The 21343-nt window shown below is 47.0% G+C and overlaps 1 protein-coding gene and 1 long non-coding RNA gene across 23 annotated transcripts; one reads left to right on the plus strand and one right to left on the minus strand.

Annotated features, from left to right (window-relative positions):
• Window positions 1–92: 92 nt before the first annotated feature.
• On the plus strand, window positions 93–21117 carry l(1)G0196 (inositol hexakisphosphate and diphosphoinositol-pentakisphosphate kinase). 22 transcript variants are annotated; one of them, XM_033384999.1, is made up of 14 exons: window positions 93–499; window positions 7307–7739; window positions 7814–8056; window positions 8457–8955; window positions 9033–9304; window positions 9362–9542; window positions 9603–9800; window positions 10079–11096; window positions 11572–11953; window positions 15022–16716; window positions 17623–18078; window positions 19483–19570; window positions 19629–19899; window positions 19957–21117. In XM_033384999.1, the coding sequence occupies exons 1-14, from the start codon at window positions 278–280 to the stop codon at window positions 20962–20964; spliced, it is 6966 nt and encodes a 2321-aa protein (XP_033240890.1). In that variant the 5' UTR covers window positions 93–277; the 3' UTR covers window positions 20965–21117. The 22 variants fall into 22 exon arrangements, with proteins under 22 accessions (XP_033240890.1, XP_033240901.1, XP_033240891.1 ...); XM_033385010.1 differs by having other exon boundaries at window positions 16483–16716; XM_033385000.1 differs by having other exon boundaries at window positions 8469–8955.
• LOC117185110 (uncharacterized) lies at window positions 2705–3219 on the minus strand. The gene is made up of 2 exons (XR_004470623.1): window positions 3111–3219; window positions 2705–3041 (listed from the first exon to the last, which is right to left on the minus strand). It is a non-coding gene; the product is annotated as an uncharacterized lncRNA (long non-coding RNA).
• Window positions 21118–21343: the final 226 nt, after the last annotated feature.

A 21343-nucleotide genomic window follows, 5' to 3' on the forward strand; every position in this document is an offset into this window, starting at 1 on the left:
TGCGTGTGTGTGTGTGTGTGTGAGAGAGAGTGAGTGCATGAGGGCATGAGAGCTGTGCTTGTCCAATTTGATTGTGTTATTGTGTGTCTTGGTGGAAGCTGCTCTGCGAGAGATTCTGAGTGCGTGGGTGTGTTTGGTCTCTGCATTGCAGCAGAAAAGCCGCAAAAGCTGAAGTAGTGCAGAAGCAGAAGCAGCGCAGCGGCAGCATTATTTTCCCTGTCTAACCAAAACGCCAACGCACTAACACTACAACAAAATCCACGGTAAATTCATCATAATGTCCTACACGGAGTTGGAGTCAGGATACCAGGACTTGCGTCAATCGAGCCAGTGCAGCGCTGCTGCAGCAGCGGCCGCCCACTATAAGCAGCACGCTGTCCCGGAGCAACAACAGACGCAAAACCCAACGCAACAGCAGCAGCATACCCAACCAGCTGAGAATGGGCAGCAGCAGACGCAGCAGCATCGCGTCGGCTTCTATTTGGGTCAGGATGGAAATGTATGGGCTTTTCTTAAAATCTTAATAATATACAATTATATACATATATCCATTGTTATTTTTTGAATGCTTTACATCATTATGTGCATATGTATATGTGTATGTAGAAGTTGACCCTGAACTTTTGTGAGTTTGTTGCAGCAGCGGCAGCACCTTCCTCTACTTCTTTCCACGAAACAGCTGACTGGTCAATGTCAATGTCAAAAGCTTTCTCGCTCTCGGAGGGTTACTCTCCCACTATACCACTTTCCCTCTGACTTCCCATTTCTCTCAATCTCTCTCTCTCGCTCTCTTTATCTGGTCGTGCGTGGGTGCGTGGTGTGCTTGAACATAATTCATCCTTCTCCATCCCTCTACAGTTTTAAAAATGGGAAATAGCTTTGAGAAGTTTGCTGGCAGCGGAGGTGGAAGGAATGATTGTAGAGGTGTCAGCAACAGCAGCCGAAGGAGCAGCCTGCGTCGCCGCGGCTGGAGAAGGCAGCGCCGCTGCCCAGCGCCAGCAACGTCAGACGAAGTAACTGCAGCTACGTCAGTGCAAACAGCAGGAGCCCTATCGGATGGACGGGGACAGGGACAGGGACAGAGACGTTGGCTGACGCATGTGAATTCAACGCCGAATTTGGGTGGTGCGTCTGTGTGTGCCCTGTGTGTATGTGTGTTTGTGGGTTAATTTTATCTCTGCTTCTTTCTCCCTTTCAACCTTTCTACCACGTCACTAGAGACAGACGTAGACGTCAGCGACCTGCCGATGGAGCCTCGCTCCTCTTCGTTCTCCCATCCGGTGATTTGAATTATTTTCTTTGCGTTGCACGACTGCCATTCTACCGGCGAGTTTATGCCATCGGTGTACCTTGGCATTCACACGTTTCGCATCGGTTTCCCTCGTAAAACTAGGCGGAATCAGTTGTTACAGAATATGGTAAACATTCTCATTGGCTGAAATGAAGTGCAGACTAAAACAGTATCGTGAAAACATACATATACATACATACATACAATACATATGTATGTACTGTCAACTTCAAAATTGCACTTATACATACATATGTACATAGTCCGAATAGCGGGACAGGCGTCTGAGCAATATGGAAATTATGTATGTATTTATTTATTTTTTTTTTTTAAGTGAAATTTCAAGTAAAATTTAGCAAACTAAAATTTTACCAATGCATTGATCAAGGGCGTACCCAATACTTTTCGAAGGGAGGAAGCCGGATTTTTTTCCATGCGTGAGTTTTACGCGTAAGATGATTGTATGTTGTATGTATTTAGAAGGATGGGTGCGGAAAATCATATCAACTCGATTAAGCAACAACTTTTTATTTTTTAAATATGCAGCGAAAATGAAATGAAAATTTGTTTTCTATCAATAAGCATGCTGAACGGGGTGGGGCAGCTGGCCCCCTTCCTCCCCCTGGGTACGCCCTTGGCATTGATGAGTGACAACGGATTGATTTACGCCCGGGCAGCGATGGGAATAGTGCGAAAAAAAAAGGGACTCGAACTAAAAAAAAAAAAAAAAAAAAAACGTGAAAAACGTAACAGTGTTATTATCTCTTATGTTCTATTCATTTTTTTAGATATACATTTACATTGTCTTTGTGTTGGGCTTGTATTTTATATTAAACCGCTTCCGGCTGTTTTATTTCGTTTATTTGTTTTCGCTTTCCTTTGGTAATCCCATATTGATACCCTGGCAAGTGTAACTACCCATGATACCCATGAGTAGGAATGTCCGTCCGACTAGTTTGTAAAATTAGTGTGGCATTTGCGATTCTTAGAATAATAGGAGCCAACTTTTGAATATTATTGAGAGTGATTTGGGTGTGCTCTTGACTTTCGTAGCATTTTGTGGAACAGCTGTTTCACGTTAAAGGCTCTACAGCACCCCAACTGGTACCCCAATCAAACAATAGTATCGGTTCCATTTTGGATTGTTGGATTGTTTATTACTTAGTTAAGTCTTGATTTACATTAAGCAGTAAAAAGATCATCCGACCAGCTGTCCGATTAAGCTGTTCACCTACACAGCTGTTTAAAACGAAGTGTGATATTTTCCTGCAAAAACCATGATTACCGTATATTTGGTTTTTGCTATTAGAGATATGTAATTGAGTCGAACCTTAAAAACATACTCGTAAAGACGAATAGTTCTGCAAAAATGTATCTGCAAGGGTGTCATAGACTTCGGCGCCCGAAGCTAGATTTTCTTTATAGTTTTTTTATTTGTTACCGTTTCCAGTGCGCTTCGATTGTTTGCTCAATTGGCTGCCGCCCCGAAATCTAATTAACTTGTGTTATTATGCATTAATTAATTATCTCGTTATTTGTTCAATTCGGTTGTTTGCCTTTGCTTGCTAGATTTTGGTTTGGATCTGGGTCTGGCGAGATAATTGCACTGCTCTTGGCCAGTGCAGATCCCAGTTGTGGTCCGACCTCTTCGCATAGTTATTAGGCGCTCGCTGCCACTCTCACGCGTTCTCTTACCGGTTGCCGATTGTCTTTTTTTGGGGTAAGCTTTAATTACATTGTACCCAAGTCCCTGATTACCATCAAAAAAGGATACAAAATTAACAATTTAATTTACCAACAATTCTATAGCCAAACTGACCTGACGACGCATTCGATTCAGTGAACTCGTTCGATCCATCAAAAACCTTCTGTAGTTCTTTTCAAGCGATTCGGATTCGATGCAGATGGGAAATACGTATTCCTATATGAGCGGCAAATGCTCCAAGTTTGTATGTGACTTTCGGCAGAGGCCCCAAAAGCATGCCCCAAACGAACAAATCACAAAATTGGCTCGTGTCATTTACTACATTTACTTGCAAAAGTTGCGGCACCATCTACCGGTAAACGAATGAGTTCGGAAACACCGTTAGGACCGTATGTCTACTCAGCTTATGGTGCCTGCCCCCTGCTAGTGCACACCCTGGGAGCTTCGAAAGCTCACCGCAGATAAGATAAGCTCAGCTCTGTTTGATCGATCAAGCATGATCGATGGCCCATAAACATTTTACTAGGATACAGTGATCAGATTTGTCAGTTATGTGCAGATGCGTATGTACATTCATGTATTAAAACTTTTGTTCGGATCATCTTAAGAAAGAAATAAGTATTTAATAGAAACAGATGGATTCAGATCGGTAAGATTCTTTCGTATAGCTGAAGATAAAGATATGAAGATAAGTAGATAAATATCTACAGAGGTACCAGTTCGTAACTGGGAAATGGTGTGGTTGCATAGATACATACATACATACATACATATATAGAGATAAATTGACTATAGATGCTCAATGCTTAACGATAGAATGATAGAACTTATTATTTTATTTGAATGATCTATGGTTATCCAATTCGGGATTTCCCCTAATCTACGACCCCCCTTTGCTGAGGGCTCTGCCTTGCAAGGGCACGATTTTTTGATGAATTTCTCGTGTAACTTGGAGGCTGACACCTCCATTAACGACTTGTGGTGTGGAGTTTAGTCATGAAATGAAAATTTCTCTGGTTATACCCGGTACTCAAAGAGTATGGGGGTATTTTAGGTTCGTGTAGACGTATGTAACACCCAGAAGGAAGCGTTTCCGACCCCATAAAGTGTATTTATATAGTCTGTCTGTCCGTCCGTCTGTCTGACCCATTGACGCCTATTTCCCAGAGACTATAGAAAATCGCTCGGATCATTATCATAGTCTGAATTAAGCAATTAAGTCCCACGACGCTTCCCGGCGTAGTGATGGAGATATAACTGCCGGATAGTACGTCGTTGGTGGGAAAGGAGAGACAGAGACAGAGAGAGATGGAGATGGAGAATATGCAAGAAGAGCTGGAAAGAGGATAGTCGGATGTATAGTTTACATATGTAAAGCATAGAAACTGAGTACTGGGTATCATTGTGTCTTCCAGCTTCAGGGCAGAGTCGAAACTATACCTTTTACTTTATTCCTGATTATCTCTTCACACACGTACATACAAATGCAGACTTTACTTGAGTAATTTTGTTACGGTGGGATTGCTGGGAGATCTCTCAGCTCCAAGCGTACCACCGCCTATAATTCTTATCACCTGGCACTGAAATTCTTATCGTGTTTGCTTCTCTTTGCACCTTAACGTTTCCACCGTTTTCTTTGTGCTGCTTGTCCGTTGTCGTTGTCGTTGTCCGCTGCTCGCTTTCCGCTTTGGTTACTGTTCGTTGTTCATTTAGTCTCTGTCGGGGCCGGACGTGTACGCTAAGTTGTCGTTAAGTCGTTTTGTCAATAGTGGAAACGACAATAACAATGACAACGACGACGACGACGACGACGATGATAAGACGGACGCACGCTTACGCTTCCAGTATGGCGAAACAATTACACAAAGAGAGCGACAACGACAGCAAGCTGCTGGCGCCTCTCTGTTGGAGTATCTGTGCACTGCTCCTCTGTGCTTCTCTGTGCTCTGCGAATGAGTGGGCGCAGACCAATTGGCACACTCGGGGACCTCACCCGCCCGTCTCTCCACTCTGATCCGTCTGATACCATACGATCAGATCCGATTCGATACGATTCCATCAGATCCGCTGTACGAGTACTCACGTCAGTTGATTGCCGTACACGGAACAGTTCGCGACCCCCGTCCGGCCCACGTCGCTTGCAACGCTTCAAATTGTGTCGGAATTTACGTGCTTGGGCACGTACCGTACCGTACCGTGTCGTATCGTTCCGTGTCGTGGAGTGCCGGTCGAGTGGTGACCCCGACTCGTAGTTTCCTAATGGAATGGACCTGGTTCAAGGACTGGTGGCGCCTCAAAAAGCTACGATCGCGTCACCAGCGCCACAAGAAGAAACTCGAAGCAGCAGCGGCGGCGGGCGCCGCAGTTAGCACAGCCGCCGTCTTGCCCGGATCAGATCCAGGGGCGGGTGGCGAGAGCCTGAGTCAAGAAGATCGCCGGACCAAACGCCGTCATAGCCTGGATGCAATCACAGGGGCGGACTTAGCGCATGCGCAGCGACGCGGTCGTGTCCGGGATCGACTGCGCCGCAATCGCTTGCTGCAGTGTCAGCGGAGAAGCCAAAGCGCAGGCGTCCACGCCAAGCAGCTGGACAATGGCAAGGATACGGCTGAGGATGACGATGACGGGGAATACGGACCCTTTAACGTCAGCGATTACGAGGACTATGGACCGAGTCATGGCAGCGATGGCGAGAGCGACGACTTCTGCTACTGCGACATCTGCCTGAATGTAGGTCTCATAGGCCTCGATAGGTCCCAACATTACCTCTTACTGGTTACTGGTTACTGGTTACCGGTTACCGGCTACCGGCTGCCGCTTGCCACACAAAAAACGACAATGAATGAGTGGCTGAGAGGGCAAAGCGATAGAAATATGTACATATGTGTTGTATTTGCTAATTGAAATGTTTTCCAGGTGACAGAACTGGTTTATTTGGTTAAGATTTTAGTGTATGTATTTAATGGTTTTGAGTATTTCAGTCTCTGTCTATGGAAATTATAAAGAAGAAACTTCAGGAGGAATAACACAAACTCTATCTTAACCGATTCAAAAAAAAAAAAACGCAATTAATGGTTTGAATATCAACCGATTCGATGTACATATGTATCTATGTATGTATGCACTATGTACATACATACACTGTACAAATTTTGAATCGGAATTTGAATTCTGATGAATAACCGCTTAGGTGAAGTACATGTGTCCACTTACAAATACAAAGCTGTGTATGCGCTTAGCTCATTTCGGTGAAACTGGTGGTGGCTCTGCCTCCAAACCGATCAGCTACAACCGATTTATACTTGCACCGAACTGGGATCAGTTCCCACATGACGCGATACATTGATGCTCGACTCAAGGCGCAAAACATAACGTCTGAGAACAATATACATTGCGTGTGCTTGATGAAACTTCATGCATACCATATCTCCTACAAGAAAGATAATTACACACATAGTCTCCCATACTTAATGAACTACCTATGGAAATTTCTAGAATAATGAATGGCCCAATATTGGCTTTCGGTATACATATTTGTTAGACTGTTAGTACATATTTGTCTATACATATGTACGATTTCCCTTTAATGGAAAAACCACAACACAAAATCTGTCAATAATCACGGGTAATTTCCGATAAGTCAAGCTTGCATTTAATTAGCTGGCTGAAATGATTGGATACTCGTTTGTAGGAGGGCAGCTGTATTTCATCTTGGTATGTACAATGTACATTGTCAAATTATAAAGTAAGCTCGGTTTTGAGTTTTAATAATATATATACATATATATACTCTATACCTTGTACTCTTTGACCATACCCTCCTTTCGACCATAGTTTCTTGGTCTTAGTTATGAGGCCTTGATCATAAACGATTTCTGTCCGGTCTATGTACATAGACTGGTCCACTGTGAATAAACCCTCAAAGCCGACACGACAGGTGTTTGATTCTAGTGTCGAAACCAGACTCTAGACAAAAACAGACAACAGACTACAATAAGTACACCCAACAAAAATTTTGAACGGCATAGAGCCAACGTGGAAAGTGGGTTTCTAGAGGCGCGCATATGAGTATCCTTAAGACGTTCGCGACGCCCTCCAGGTCCGTGTCCGTGTCCGTTCGCCCAACGCGCCCAAGCCCAAGCCCAAGCCCAAGCTTTTGCCTGCCGTCCCGCCCCCCCCCCCCCCTCCCCCTCTAACGCCCTCCTTTTAGTTCTGAATTGTTTTGTTATTTCTTTTACCTTTGCGAAATGCTCCGGAAAGTAAAGCTGGCAAACCCAATAATCCATACACGGATCTTTATAAATTCGAAGGGCGACACGGACTTCGGGGAAAGCAATGACGGCATGGACTCCGACACAAGCACCTCCTCCAGCAACAGCAAGCAGGTGATGGTCGGCATCTGTGCAATGGCCAAGAAGACGCAGTCGAAGCCGATGAAGGAGATCCTCACGCGGCTCGGCGAGTTCGAGTTCATCAAGCTGGTCACGTTCGAGGAGAACGTGATACTGCGCGAACCTGTCCAGAACTGGCCCACCTGTGACTGCCTGGTCTCGTTCCACTCGAAGGGATTCCCCCTGGAGAAGGCCATCGAGTACGCCCAGCTGCGTAATCCGTTTGTCCTCAATAACCTTCACATGCAGTACGACATCCAGGACAGGCGGCGGGTCTATGCCATACTCGAGAAGGAGGGCATCGAGATACCACGCTATGCGGTCCTCGATCGCGACTCTCCCGATCCCAAGCGTAAGCATCATGATTATTTCGCATTCGACGATATACACCCTGAAATATCTGCCTTTTCCATTTCCATTTGACAGATCACGAGCTGATAGAATCTGAGGACCACGTGGAGGTCAATGGCATCACCTTCAATAAGCCGTTCGTAGAGAAGCCAGTCTCGGCGGAGGACCACAACATCTACATCTACTACCCGACGTCGGCGGGGGGTGGAAGTCAGCGTTTGTTTCGTAAGATCGGCAGTAGGAGCAGTGTCTATTCGCCGGAGTCGCGGGTACGCAAGACGGGCTCATTTATCTACGAGGACTTCATGCCCACCGATGGTATGCAACTTGCTCTCTATGCTCCCATGCTCTATGCAGCTGTAGGTACTACCCGAGATCCTGACTTCCTGCTCCCAGATCCCAGATACCAGATCACACATCCCTGTCCCCATTCCCCTGTCTCCTCTCCTGACACGTTAACCCCGATATGGATGCCTGTTTTTGTTAAAGGCTTTGTTTGGCTAGCTTAATCCCCCCCACCTCCAGCTTAACAAATCGCCACCGCCAAACATATCTCATTTGACCATTGTCTTGCGTCTTCCCACTTTCCACTTGCCACTCGTCACTCGCCACTCGCCGCCCCACTTCTCGCCGCACGCCGCTGTGTTCAGCTCAGTTCAGCTCATCATACTGGCCGCCAGTCGAACGCACTGAATCCAGCATTACCTTTACAACTTAGTGTACTTTTCAGGCACCGACGTGAAGGTCTACACCGTGGGACCGGATTACGCGCATGCAGAGGCCCGTAAGAGTCCTGCGCTAGACGGCAAGGTGGAGCGTGACAGCGAGGGCAAGGAGATCCGCTACCCTGTGATCCTCAATCACTCCGAGAAGCTAATTTCCCGCAAGGTATGTCTGGCCTTCAAGCAGACGGTCTGCGGCTTCGATCTCCTGCGGGCAAATGGCAAGAGCTACGTATGCGATGTGAACGGCTTCAGTTTCGTGAAGAACTCAAACAAATACTACGATGACTGCGCCAAGATCCTGGGCAATATGATCCTCAGGGAATTGACGCCCACGCTGCACATTCCCTGGTCGGTGCCCTTCCAACTGGATGATCCGCCCATCGTCCCCACCACCTTTGGCAAGATGATGGAGCTGCGTTGCGTGGTGGCCGTGATCCGGCATGGGGATCGCACGCCCAAGCAAAAGATGAAAGTCGAAGTGCGGCATCCAAAGTGAGTACTATACAGCCCTCCTTCTGCATGCAAACACATGTCACTGAATCTAATCTGTCTGCCGGTTCGTTGCCCAGGTTCTTTGAGATTTTCGAGAAGTACGATGGCTACAAGCTGGGCCATGTGAAGCTGAAGCGGCCCAAGCAGCTGCAGGAGATCCTCGACATAGCCCGCTTCTTGCTCAGCGAGATACACACCAAGGCACACGCGGAGATCGAGGAGAAGGAGAGCAAGCTGGAGCAGCTGAAGAACGTCCTGGAGATGTACGGCCACTTCTCGGGCATCAATCGAAAGGTGCAGATGAAGTACCAGCCCAAGGGACGACCCCGCGGATCGAGCTCCGACGACAGTAAGTCTCTTGTAGTCTCCAATCCTAAACGCGGTCTTGTGCTGAAGCCCGGCGAAGCCAATCTTCCAGCGGAATCCCCTGCAGAACCGTCCCTGGTACTCATCCTCAAGTGGGGTGGCGAGCTAACGCCGGCCGGACGCATCCAGGCCGAGGAACTGGGCCGCATTTTCCGCTGCATGTATCCAGGAGGTCAGGGACGATCCGATTACTCGGGCACCCAGGGATTGGGTCTACTACGGTACACATATTCGTCCTGTCGTCCATTTGTTCGCTCATTAAATCGAAAATTCCTTTCCAGCCTGCACTCCACCTTTCGGCATGACCTGAAGATCTATGCCTCGGACGAGGGTCGTGTCCAGATGACAGCGGCTGCCTTTGCCAAGGGTCTGCTGGCCCTCGAGGGAGAGCTGACTCCCATTCTGGTGCAGATGGTTAAGAGCGCCAACACGAATGGGCTGTTGGACAACGATTGCGACTCCAGTAAATATCAAAATCGGTGAGCATTCAATTTTCATCTGTACTATGCTGTTATGATGGCTTGAAACTGGATTTCTGGATTCGCAATGCAACGCGATCATCATCTTTTCGAGCTGATGGATAGGCAGTCGTGATAGTGATCGTTCAGGCCATTTCTATAATTCTGAAGGATCTTTAAAGTCTGTCGCTATTCTGTCTGATGTTATGTTTGTCATTGCTCGATCGCCTAATGATCTCTCCCTCATTTAAACAATCTACGAGCAATGTATCCTAATCCTGTATCCTCTATGCCAACAGGGCCAAGGGTCGTCTACACGAGCTAATGCAAAACGACCGCGAGTTTACAAAGGAGGATCGCGAGCATATCAATCCGTGCAACAGCAAATCGATTACTCAGGCCCTGGACTTTGTGAAGAATCCAGTAGACTGCTGTCACCATGTGCACCTGCTGATCCGCGAGCTGCTGCACATAATCAGCATTAAGAAAGACGATCCCAAGACCAAGGACGCCATACTGTACCATGGCGAAACCTGGGACCTGATGCGGTGCCGCTGGGAGAAGATCGAGAAGGACTTCAGTACGAAATCAAAGCTCTTTGATATCTCCAAGATACCAGACATCTACGACTGCATCAAATATGATCTGCAGCACAACCAGCACACGCTGCAGTACGACCAGGCCGAAGAGCTCTATATCTATGCCAAGAACCTGGCCGACATTGTCATACCGCAGGAGTACGGTCTGACGCCACAGGAGAAGCTGGCCATTGGGCAGGGTATCTGCTCGCCGCTGCTGCGCAAGATCAAAGGTGATCTGCAGCGGAACATCGATGAGGTCGAGGACGAGTTTATGAACCGTCTGAACCCACACTACAGCCACGGCGTGGCCAGTCCCCAGCGTCACGTCCGCACCCGGCTGTACTTCACCAGCGAGTCCCATGTCCACTCCCTGCTCACCGTACTCCGGTACGGTGGCCTTCTTAACGTGGTCACCGACGAGCAGTGGCGGCGCGCCATGGACTACATCTCCATGGTGTCCGAGCTGAATTACATGTCCCAGATCGTCATCATGCTGTACGAGGATCCCACCAAGGATCCCACCTCCGAGGAGCGTTTCCACGTCGAGCTCCACTTTAGTCCGGGCGTCAACTGTTGCGTCCAAAAGAACCTGCCGCCAGGGCCCGGGTTCCGGCCCCACTCCCACGGCGACAATGCCTGCAACGTGAGCATGCAGTCCTCGGACGAGGCGAATCCTGCCCGAATCGAGGAGGAGAACGACAACTCCGGCGAGGAGCAGAACACCAAAAAGGCAGGGGTTAGTCCAGTATCTCTTCCCTAGAATCTTATACACATTCAGTGAATACCTGAAGCAAGCCTCTAAGCATCTGAACAGACTTTGTGTGACCCTACTGTTCATCTCTTTATCTGATCATGAGTCCGCGCGTCCGTTAATCCGTTCATAGTATATGGACAGACATACTTCTGGGTGTTTTGCTTAGCTCCGTTCTCATCATGTTCTCATCAAATCTGTACTGTCTGTAATAGAAATCTGCGGAGTACGCACACAGAACACTCATTTGAAATGATAAGAGTAGCATAGCATATAATGATTAGCATTGCAATCCTTAAGGATACTTTGGCAAAGGATCTTGTGGACATTTAGTTTCAAGATGATATTTTTTGATCTGTAGAAAGGAAGAACCATTTGATCAGACAGAAGCTACGGTACCCCGAGGCTGCTTGCTTTCCTTTTTGATTGGTAATAACTGCTTTCCCCCGCTCTCCCGCAGAGCTGCGAGGAGCACATCTCCGCTTCTGGCTCCAGCAGCAATATTTTCAATGCCGGCTTCAACCGGCTGGAGCTGCGCACCAAACATCTCAAGTCGAAGCCCATTCCTATCGGCTCGCACCACACGGTAAGCGGGCACGAGGCGATGGATCTGGCGAAGCGGCTCAACGAGGAGCTCGCCTCCCAGCAGCACCAGCTCTCCCATCAGCAGCAACAGCAACAGCAACAGCAGCAGCAGCAGCAGCAGCAACAGCAGCAGCAGCAGCAGCAGCAGCAATTGCGCCCCATCAGCCCCGATATGCGGGCAGTTAGTCCGGACTGCGAGCCGCGATCCCGCAGCTTCGAGCAGCGTCCCACCGCCGGAAACTGTTGCAAGGAGACGGGTATGTATACGAGGATCGGGGGTGGACTAGTGCTCTTGCCTGTGTGTGTGTGTGCGCGTGTGAGCGCGTGTGTGTTCAGCGCTTGCAACAGCCTGTGGCTCAGCGCTTTAACTACTTCTCCTTCAAACTTAACAGGGGACGTCGTGCTCGTTTCCGTTTTCGTTTCCGTTTGCGTATCTGTTTCCGTTTCCCGGCTTCCCCTTAACATAGCTTAAGTAACACTTCATCACCGATTGGCCATTTGCAGTTTTCACACTGATACGGTTCCCATCTCGCTGCTTAGCTATAACCTGGAAGGGGACTTTAACTGGTGGAAGATGGCAGGGGTTATTTGGAAGGATATACATATGTACATATGTATTGTATGTACGTGTTGGCAGAAGTCTGGGGAGACTCACTGGGGAACGAAAATAGGAGGGACAACACCTAAATAAATCATCCAGAGTGTTCTTGTCATTCATTTCTTGTCTGCCAGTGAAAAAACATAATAAACTGTGAACATTGAAGACTATTGATCCAATATCGCTTCATCTGTAAATTGGTGAGGCTATCAGTACAAGCACCTCTCAGACAACTCCAATATCAGTCCGGGCATCTATCCTTTCATGAATCACTCCACACTATCTATCAATGATCAACCCATCTACCCATATCAGTCTTTGATCACGGACCATTTACATATTTATAGTTTTTTTTGGGTATAACTTCCAAAATCTTTTATCGTCCGAACAAGCTTTGTTGATAACATATTCAAGGGAAATAGCATAAGTTGTGAATTAGTTTTGATGGGTTTCCAAATGATCTTCCTACCAGGTTATACCATCTTCGGCTGTTCCGAAGCTGCGCTTCCCTTTGCACTTACAGAAGTTAAAATGTGTTGCATTTCTTTCCATATTTTGTGGTGTTTTAATTTCGGCTCAAGCATGCGGCTCCGTTCCTTTTTGTTTTATGCCTGCGTTTCATGGTTTCCTTTCCGCACCGCCAGCTACATGATGCCGAAAGGGAACCGATCCCCCAACCAAGCCTTAACCCAAGAGAGAAATCCCTAAAACTTCCCAGAGATCACGCTCCCAGAACCCAGAACCCTTCAACCCAGAGCCCTACCAAAGTTTTTATAAAATATTTATTTGATTACGTTATTCGTTACCTCTCCGCCCGATTGTATCTGTATCTGTATCTGTATTGAATTGACTCCCATTTTTCCAAGTATCTTTAGATAATATAGCGCTATCTCTCTTTTTGGAATGGTAAACGAAAAATGTTTAGTTTCATAATTTCTCAACATGTATTTTGGAATGTAGAAGTGACGGAAAGTTTCGAAGGAAGTTTCATGCCTTTTTTTAGACTTCTCCCACGAGCTGTGCCCAACATTTTTGGTTTTCAATTTTTCTGTTTCAACGTTGTGTCGATGATATACATACATATAGTGTGGACGATCGATGAGATGACATATGAGACATGCTCACACATCCACATCCACACCCACACACACACATCTCGCCCTCTCTCCCAATCTCAATCGCAATCGCAATCTCACTCTCAATCTCAATCTCAATCTCAATCTCAATCTCACTCTCACTCTATCTCGCTCTCAATCTCAATCTCGCTCTCTTTCGCTCGTTCTCTAATTTCCACATGAGAAAAACGGAAAATCTATAAGCATCTGGCCGCGGAATCCCGTGTACTTGGCAATGCTGGTCACACTGTCTCAGGCACACAGCCACTCTGGTCAATCTGGCGCGGCGTTAATCTCGCCCTCGCCCTCGCCCTCGTCTTCGCCCTCACCACAACCACAACCAAAATCAGCCCCCGCAGGCAGCTGGGCCCCGGGAAATGCCTCCGAAGCATTTCCTCTCGTCCAAATACAAAATTCGAAAGAAGTGGAACTGTGTTGGGAAGCTTTTGCCGGGCTCCAGCTGCAGAAGGGTCACACTTTTTCTTGCCCCTGCTCCTGCTCTATATCTCTGTCTGTATGCTTCTCTAACTTTCTTTGTGTACATAACCCCTGTTTCCCTCTGTTCCTGGTTATTTGTCTGTCTTCCCCTGTACCAACCTTGTCTACCTTGGTCTTCGTGCATGAAAAGCGAAGAATTGAAATGAAGAAAAAAAAAAAAAAACTTGTCAACTCTTGTAAAGTTATTGTCTGTGACTGTGTCTGTTCGTTGCTCGTTGTTGTTGTTTGCAGAACTCGTAACCCATAACCTTTAACCCGTACCGCCAAAGCCAGCCAACAGACCCAGAACAATCCGAATCCTACACACGCAGACACGCCGAATCACCCACACACGCGTACACAAAGACCTAACCGGACTCGCCTCAATACTAAAAAAGAACACAAGCTTTTCCTAATCCGCCGCGAGCCGCCCGAAAGCTGCATGACAGCTGTTGCAGCCAAAGCTTGAAAGCTTTGAGCTTTTTAAATGTTCTTGCAAGAAGGGGTCTATTCCATGATCATTGAAGTACGAATGTATCCATCCGTCGTATGGCAAACTCTAGATACGTCCGTTCATATGGAAGTTTCAAAGAAATGTTTATCAGGAAAACAATCTGCGAGGATCAATCAATCAATCAATCAGAAAATTTCAAAATATCTTTACAATTCGAGAAGCTGTAGGCAGCAACTAATACAAATGTTAATCATTGGGATGCATTTGAGGAGACTTGGACTACTTTAGGATGAGCTTGGTTCATCATTAAAACAGATTTAGGAGAAATTTAGAGGATACTGCCTGCAAGAGCATTTTCCATTCGGCAAGCCGAACTTTCTAGTTGCTCCTTTTTTGTTTTTTTGTTTTTGTTTTCGAATTGTTTCTCTTGCTTTTTATGAACCTTGATTAAGCGTTTTCTCTATTCGTCCTCCAATTTGTTGAGTATACCGGCTAATGACTTTTCTATTTGTACACCCACAACAATACTCCGATACTCCGATACTACGATACTCCAAAACACCGACACACACTCACTCCGACACGTGGCTGACTCTTGACCGACGGAACCCTATCATCCGTACTAACCCTTCATTATCCACCGACTCGCTTTGCGCCCACAACCACCCCGAAATATCGCAGCTCCTTACTCGAGCTTCGGAGAGATAGATCATGCCCGAGTCGGCACCGGAGAAGGGGCTTCCAAGGGGGGCAATCGCACGGCCTTCCAGATCCGCGTCACGGACAGTCTGTCCTTTTTTAAGATCGACTCGTCCACGAACGAGCTTCCCCTGTCCGACATTGATTTCTCTTTGAACCCGGGTACACCCCAGTGCGGCCCGGCTTCGCACAAGCGACTCCACGTACTGACCATGCGCCGCATGGAGAGCTGCGATGAGCCGGATGACCTGAAGGCGGGTCGCGAGGTGCCCCAGCACCTGCAGCACCTGCCCCAGATCTCGCCGCTGGCCACAAACGAACGACCGCTTAGCTGCAATTGCACCAGCTCCTCGCCCCTGGCGCTCCATTCCCAGGCCCACTCACACTCAAAGAGTCTGATGGATCTCGGCCAGGCTGTGGGCAGCACCGAGGTGGCACACAGCCCGGCGACGGGCACCGAGCGAGCAGATGCCATCGAAGTCGGTGGCAGCAGCTTCGACGATGACTTCCAGCTCTCTAGCTCGGCTCCGGCTTGCCTGATGACCGTCCCATACGGGCGGCGACTTCCTGCTCCGGCAGCTCTCTCGCCCATGAGCCATGCCACCACCTCGCCCACCGCCTCTACACTGAGGCTGTGCAAGGACATGGACGAGACCCATTCAAAGGCACCAGCTGCCGCTAGTGCTGCCGCCAGTTCTGGCCACCGCAGGGCCACCAGCCACTCGTGTGGCCAGCTCTCGGTGTTGCCCAGCTCGGCGCCAGTTCTCCAGGAGAATCCCCTTCGCTTTTTGGTCTGCTCGGTGCCAGCTCCGCCTGGCGGGTGTTTTGTGAGCTGCTTCGAATCCATAGCCGAGAATGTCAGTCCCAATCTGAATCCAACAACCACACCCACACCCACACCCGATCCCGAACCACCAAATAAAACCACTATTGTACCCAATGAAAGACCGTCAGAACAACAGCCACAGATACAGCCACAGCCTCTGGTGGTCTACAATCTGCCCACTTTGCTTGTTACTGCCACAGCAAGCCGAACAGAACTTAAACCAATAACTACACCGACAATTACACCAACTCTAGCTATAACAACAACAACAAACAGAACAACAACAACAATAGCAACTTTGTTCAATAATAATACAGCAACAATGTCTTCTAATCAAACATTTACTAACCAATTCAAATCGATCGATCCTTCCTCCTCTGACGCACACCAACACCAACACCAACATGAATACGCAATCTCATCAATACCAACGTCAACAACAATTCTACCAATACCAAAATCAACTTCAACGACAATCACACCAATCATCAATCAACCGATCATTCAACATAATGACACTAACACCAACACCAATAACAACACCACCACCAACACTGATACAAACACAACAACTACCACGACCACCCCGTCTTGTTGTACCAATACCATCGCCACAGATAGCACAGTTTCGGTGTCGGTATCGGCCTCGGCCTCATCGGCCAACTCGTCAACATCATCGCGTCGCCAAAGACACAGTATTGCCGGCCAGATGTCCTATATGAAAATGTTGGGTTTCGGTGGTTTTAGCAAAAAGATGGCCACCAGCGCTAATAGCCTTTTCAGCACGGCAGTGATAAGCGGTAGCTCATCTGCCCCCAATCTGCGGGACATGATACCGGTCTCGTCTTCCGGTGAGTACTACACATAGTCGTAAGCAAAAGAATACCGACGTTGGGTTTGAATTAAGCGGGAGAAAGATCTAACTCCTTTGAAGGAGCACAATCAGTAGTTAAGCGAAACCCTAAAATTATGTAAAGCCCCTCAAGATTTTCATCGACTTTGGACAAAATAGAGATGGTAGAGATCAAAACTATTTAAGGTCCTGCAAGTTTTAGAATCGACTACTAAAGGGGTGATATAGTGATATCAAGTGTAGGGAATTCAAAATAGTTCAAAATATAAATGTACTTATGTAGATGGACATAGCAGAACCTTTTTATGGGCTTTAAAAACCAGAGGATAAACCTTTTATTGAGCAAAAGATTATGTAGGAGAATAATTCGGGATCCCAGAAGGATCCCAAAAATCGATATTACTTCTCCAATGGGTGTGTAAATTGAAAAGCTAACATTCAACACATGAGGGAAATTCTTTGGTAGCTTTGAACCAAGCATATTGATGTGGTTAACCTTCTTTATGTGTACATATGTAGGTAACCAAGAAAGTATTGAATGTAACTTAACTATTAATGCCGTAGAACTTCTTCAGGTGTCCTTTTACTATAAGGAAACCAAGTCTTGGTTCAAATTCTTAACGGAAAATATCTATTGGCGAAAATCTCTAGAAGCTCGTTACGATTCGAGATCCTCTATCTCCCACCCTTTAAAGTCCTCTAATTGGATGTCTTTCGGTTATCTTCTTTTTTCTGTTTGTTCCGCAGAGAATCCTTCACTGCGGCGAACTTACCTTCATTTTAAGTTCTTACGTTATTTTATTGTTTTTATTTTGGGGAGGGGTCATTGGCTGATTTCCTTCCTGCGTTAATGATATTTTAATGCTATTTTTTCTCATCTCAACCCCAACTTGGGATCGTACAGGATTTGGCGATGTACCACCAATACGGCCCCTCGAAACGCTCCACAATGCTCTGTCGCTGCGCAAGCTGGACTGTTTCCTGCAGGACATGATCCTGGCGCAGATATTCAAGACACCAACGGGCTCTCCGCCGCGCGTCCTCGACCACGGCACTATGCCGGCCGTCTCTTCAATGACGCTCGCTGCACATGTGGATGTCGCCGCTTCAGTCGGTCAAGGCATTGTCGGCGCTGGGGACATCCCGAGCACGCCGACGGGGGTGATGGTGAAAGTGGATCACTCGCCCCTCAGTGTGACCTTCCAAGGAGGCTGTAGCGAATCGGGCTCGATTAACGGGCTCTCGGAACGACACCAGGAGAATAAGCTTCTCTCAGAATTGGCGATGGAAGAGCTAAATAAAATCCAGGATGCGGATGATCGGAGGCAGTGCCGAACCTTTTTGGCCGCCAAAAAAGAGCGTAAGTCAAAGAGCACAAGATCCTGAAGGGATCCCATAAAAGATTTATATAAAAATAGCCCAGGAGGTTTTTTGCTTTTTTTGGATAAGCTGACGAAATTTCAAAGTATTTAAAGCGCACATTCATTTGATTCAATTAAATTTTTTTAATTATTTCGTGCGAAAAATAGTTTTTTTTAATTAACAGTATTTGTCTGTGGGGAAGAAAAGGCTCAAAATGACACCAGAGCACTGTGCTCGTTGTTTTCCTCAATGTTTATTTGTTGAAGAGCGCAAAATTGTATAATAAACTCTAGCTTGAAAGTGTGACAAAGTACCAAACCACTAGCTGTAGTATTTAAAGAATCAAAATAGATTTTTGAGGTGTTAAAGGATGTACACGTATCTATGATTTTGCCAATCCAATCTTTTATTTGCCTGGAGCCTGACTAATAATCATTCAAAATCAAGTAACCTTTCTACTGTCTGAGTCACTCGCATTTGCATACATAATCGTGTACATTGAACTATATTCGTCTTGGGGTCCACACTTAAAATTTTGTTTGTTAAAACACCGTCCTGTACCCTGTGTGTAAGTTTACCCTATCGGAGTAGCAAAGAATGGAGCTGGGAACTAGGAACTAGGAGTTTTGCAATTGGAATTTCCCGGGCTGTAAACCCATGCCCAAATGTCTGTTAGTCTTATTTGATTGCACTTTAAATATCATTTGATTTATTTATGCGTTCTTTTTGTTCTTAATACTTTCAGTGGATTGAATTGAGCCAAGCATTTAGAGAATGCAGCTAACATTTTGTTTACCACTATATATTACTATATTTTACTATGTATGTCCATAACCGATTAATACGAGTCAATATACATAGATATATGCACATACATATACACGGATAGATATATTTTTTGTGTCATTTGTGATTTAATTTCAATTAATTTTTAAGTCTTTTGCTCAACATTGGAATAAAAATGACGAGAAGTAAACACTTTTCGATCGATAATATATACATAGATCATACATTCATCATGAATTGAATCGAAGAATCGCTTTTCAATCAAAAATTTCTCACTCGCTTTTTGATCAGTCTTAATTTCCTTACATTTATTCCCTGTTCCCCTTGCCCCTTCTCCATTTTCTTTTCTCCACTCGCTCTTTGATAACTCGCCTATTCGCTTGTTACTTTTATCTCGCTACCATTTCTCACTCGTCACTCATTCTTCACTTGTTTATTCTTTCTTTTCTAGCTGTTTTATTTTTAATTTTAATCTCGTTCACTTTTCAATCGCTCATTCCCCATTCGATTCGCCCATTCATGACTTGTTTTTGTATCATCTTTAACCCCTTTCGATTCCGCTTAATATGTTAACGGTTGAATTTAAAACTTTAACCATTTGGCCAACCCACAAAAGAAATCTGGCAGCAGCAGCAGGAGAGCCTCCAGGCAGCCGTGGCGGATGAGGAACCACAATCCGAACCAGAGCTGAAGCAGCTGTTATTGTGAGAATGAGGTTGCTCTACGTCCCTCCTCCATTAATAAAGATTTTCCATTCCACAGCGATCATTTTTCCGCACCCATCACGCCATTTGCGGAACTTGAGGGACAAACGCCAGATATCTACCTGAATGTAAGTGGACAGACGCACAGCCTCACAGAATGCCACCCTCCCTTGAGTGGCGTGGGGATGAGCATGTCCGGAGAAGGTCTTTTCTTCGGCGCCTGCGGGGAGACGGATAACGCCATCAACTGCCTCACCCCCCTGAGCTTTGGCATGGACCTTGACCTGAGCATGGTGGCAAACAGGGGCTCCATGACGCTCTCCATGGATGTGAGCATGTTATTCTTTTGCACTGTACTCTTCTAATTGGGTTTCAAATCTCCTCAGGGCTTCGAAGATGACGAGGATGCCACCCTTTCGGCAGCCACTACTCCATCACTGCCACCTGATGGGGAGCCCAATCTGGCGATTTGCTACTGCTGTCCCAGTCACGCCGAGGCTCCGCCGGACGTGGCCAGCGATGATCCTCGCTTCGGTTTCTCCCTGCCCGTCCACATCCAGCAGCCGTCGCCGGAACACACTCGTCCTCCAGTGCGCCGTTCTCACGATCCAGTCTCACCGCGCATCCAGAAGCAGATCAGCGTCTTCGAGGGCACAGGGCAGCCGGACAAGGACGGAGCGGCACTGCACGCCTCCATCAATCTACCGGCTGCCGCCCAGCAGCTGCGCCAGGATGCCCGGCTGCGAAAGTTTGAGAACCTCACTCAGTCCACTTCCAATTCGAACTTTCCCTTCGAGAGCAACACCTTGAAGCGCGCACCTATGCAGGCCACGGGCGACTATGCAAACGTGTCCCACACCCAGAGTTGTATCAACCTAAAGAGCACCAGTGGATCACCGCAGCACCAGAAAGGAGCCGCAGCCGGAGCTGGAGCAGGACCAGCAGCAGCAGCAGTACCAGCAGCAGCAGCAGGAACAAACCGGGATCGGCTACGGGGAGGTGGAACAGGGCACTTTGGGCGACTGCCCAGTGCACTATCCGCCTGCCACTCAGCCTCGGCATCACCCTCGCCATCACCATCACCATCTCCTCGACCGGGGGCGTTGATCGTGAAAGAGCGGTTCATAGAACCGCCCAAGCGAGGCATTGTGCGGGGCTATCACCCTAAGACTCAGTCCATGGACGCGGACTTTTTGTTCAACGAGTTCCTGCTTTTGCCGGCTAACGCTCCCGCTAATCTTTCGTTCGATTGCAGCGACACCGAGTTCGAAACCGATACCGAGGTCGCTGTCGGTGCCGATATCGATGCTGGGACCGATGCAGGAGGCGATGCCGATCGCAATGACCGCGACGATAACGAGCAACCCTCGACCTCGTCTAGGAGGAACCCTTAGCTCTCAACTCTTTGCACTCGCATTTGCACTCGCAGTCTCACTTTAAGCTAAATATTTCTCCGGCGCGTAAACGTAAACGTTATTGAATTCTTAATCTTAATTGTACTTGTTGTTGTTGTTGGGCCAAGCAAATAAAACTATCCGGCAAATGTATATTTTTCTGTCCACAAATTAATTTGGTTTGGATGTCAGAAAATATTTATAGTTTCCATGTAGATCCAATTTGTACAGCTTAAGATGAATGAAAGGAAAAGGGAAGGAAAAGAGTAAAAGCCACTAGAAGGCTCCTCAGAGGAGGATAGCTTCTTGCACATTCATTCGTGTAAGTATGCACGATTCATTGTACTCTTTTAGTCAAATTTGTCTGAGTTCTTGTATA

Source organism: Drosophila pseudoobscura, chromosome X (assembly GCF_009870125.1).
Source record: "Drosophila pseudoobscura strain MV-25-SWS-2005 chromosome X, UCI_Dpse_MV25, whole genome shotgun sequence".
NCBI classification, from domain to species: domain Eukaryota; kingdom Metazoa; phylum Arthropoda; class Insecta; order Diptera; family Drosophilidae; genus Drosophila; species Drosophila pseudoobscura.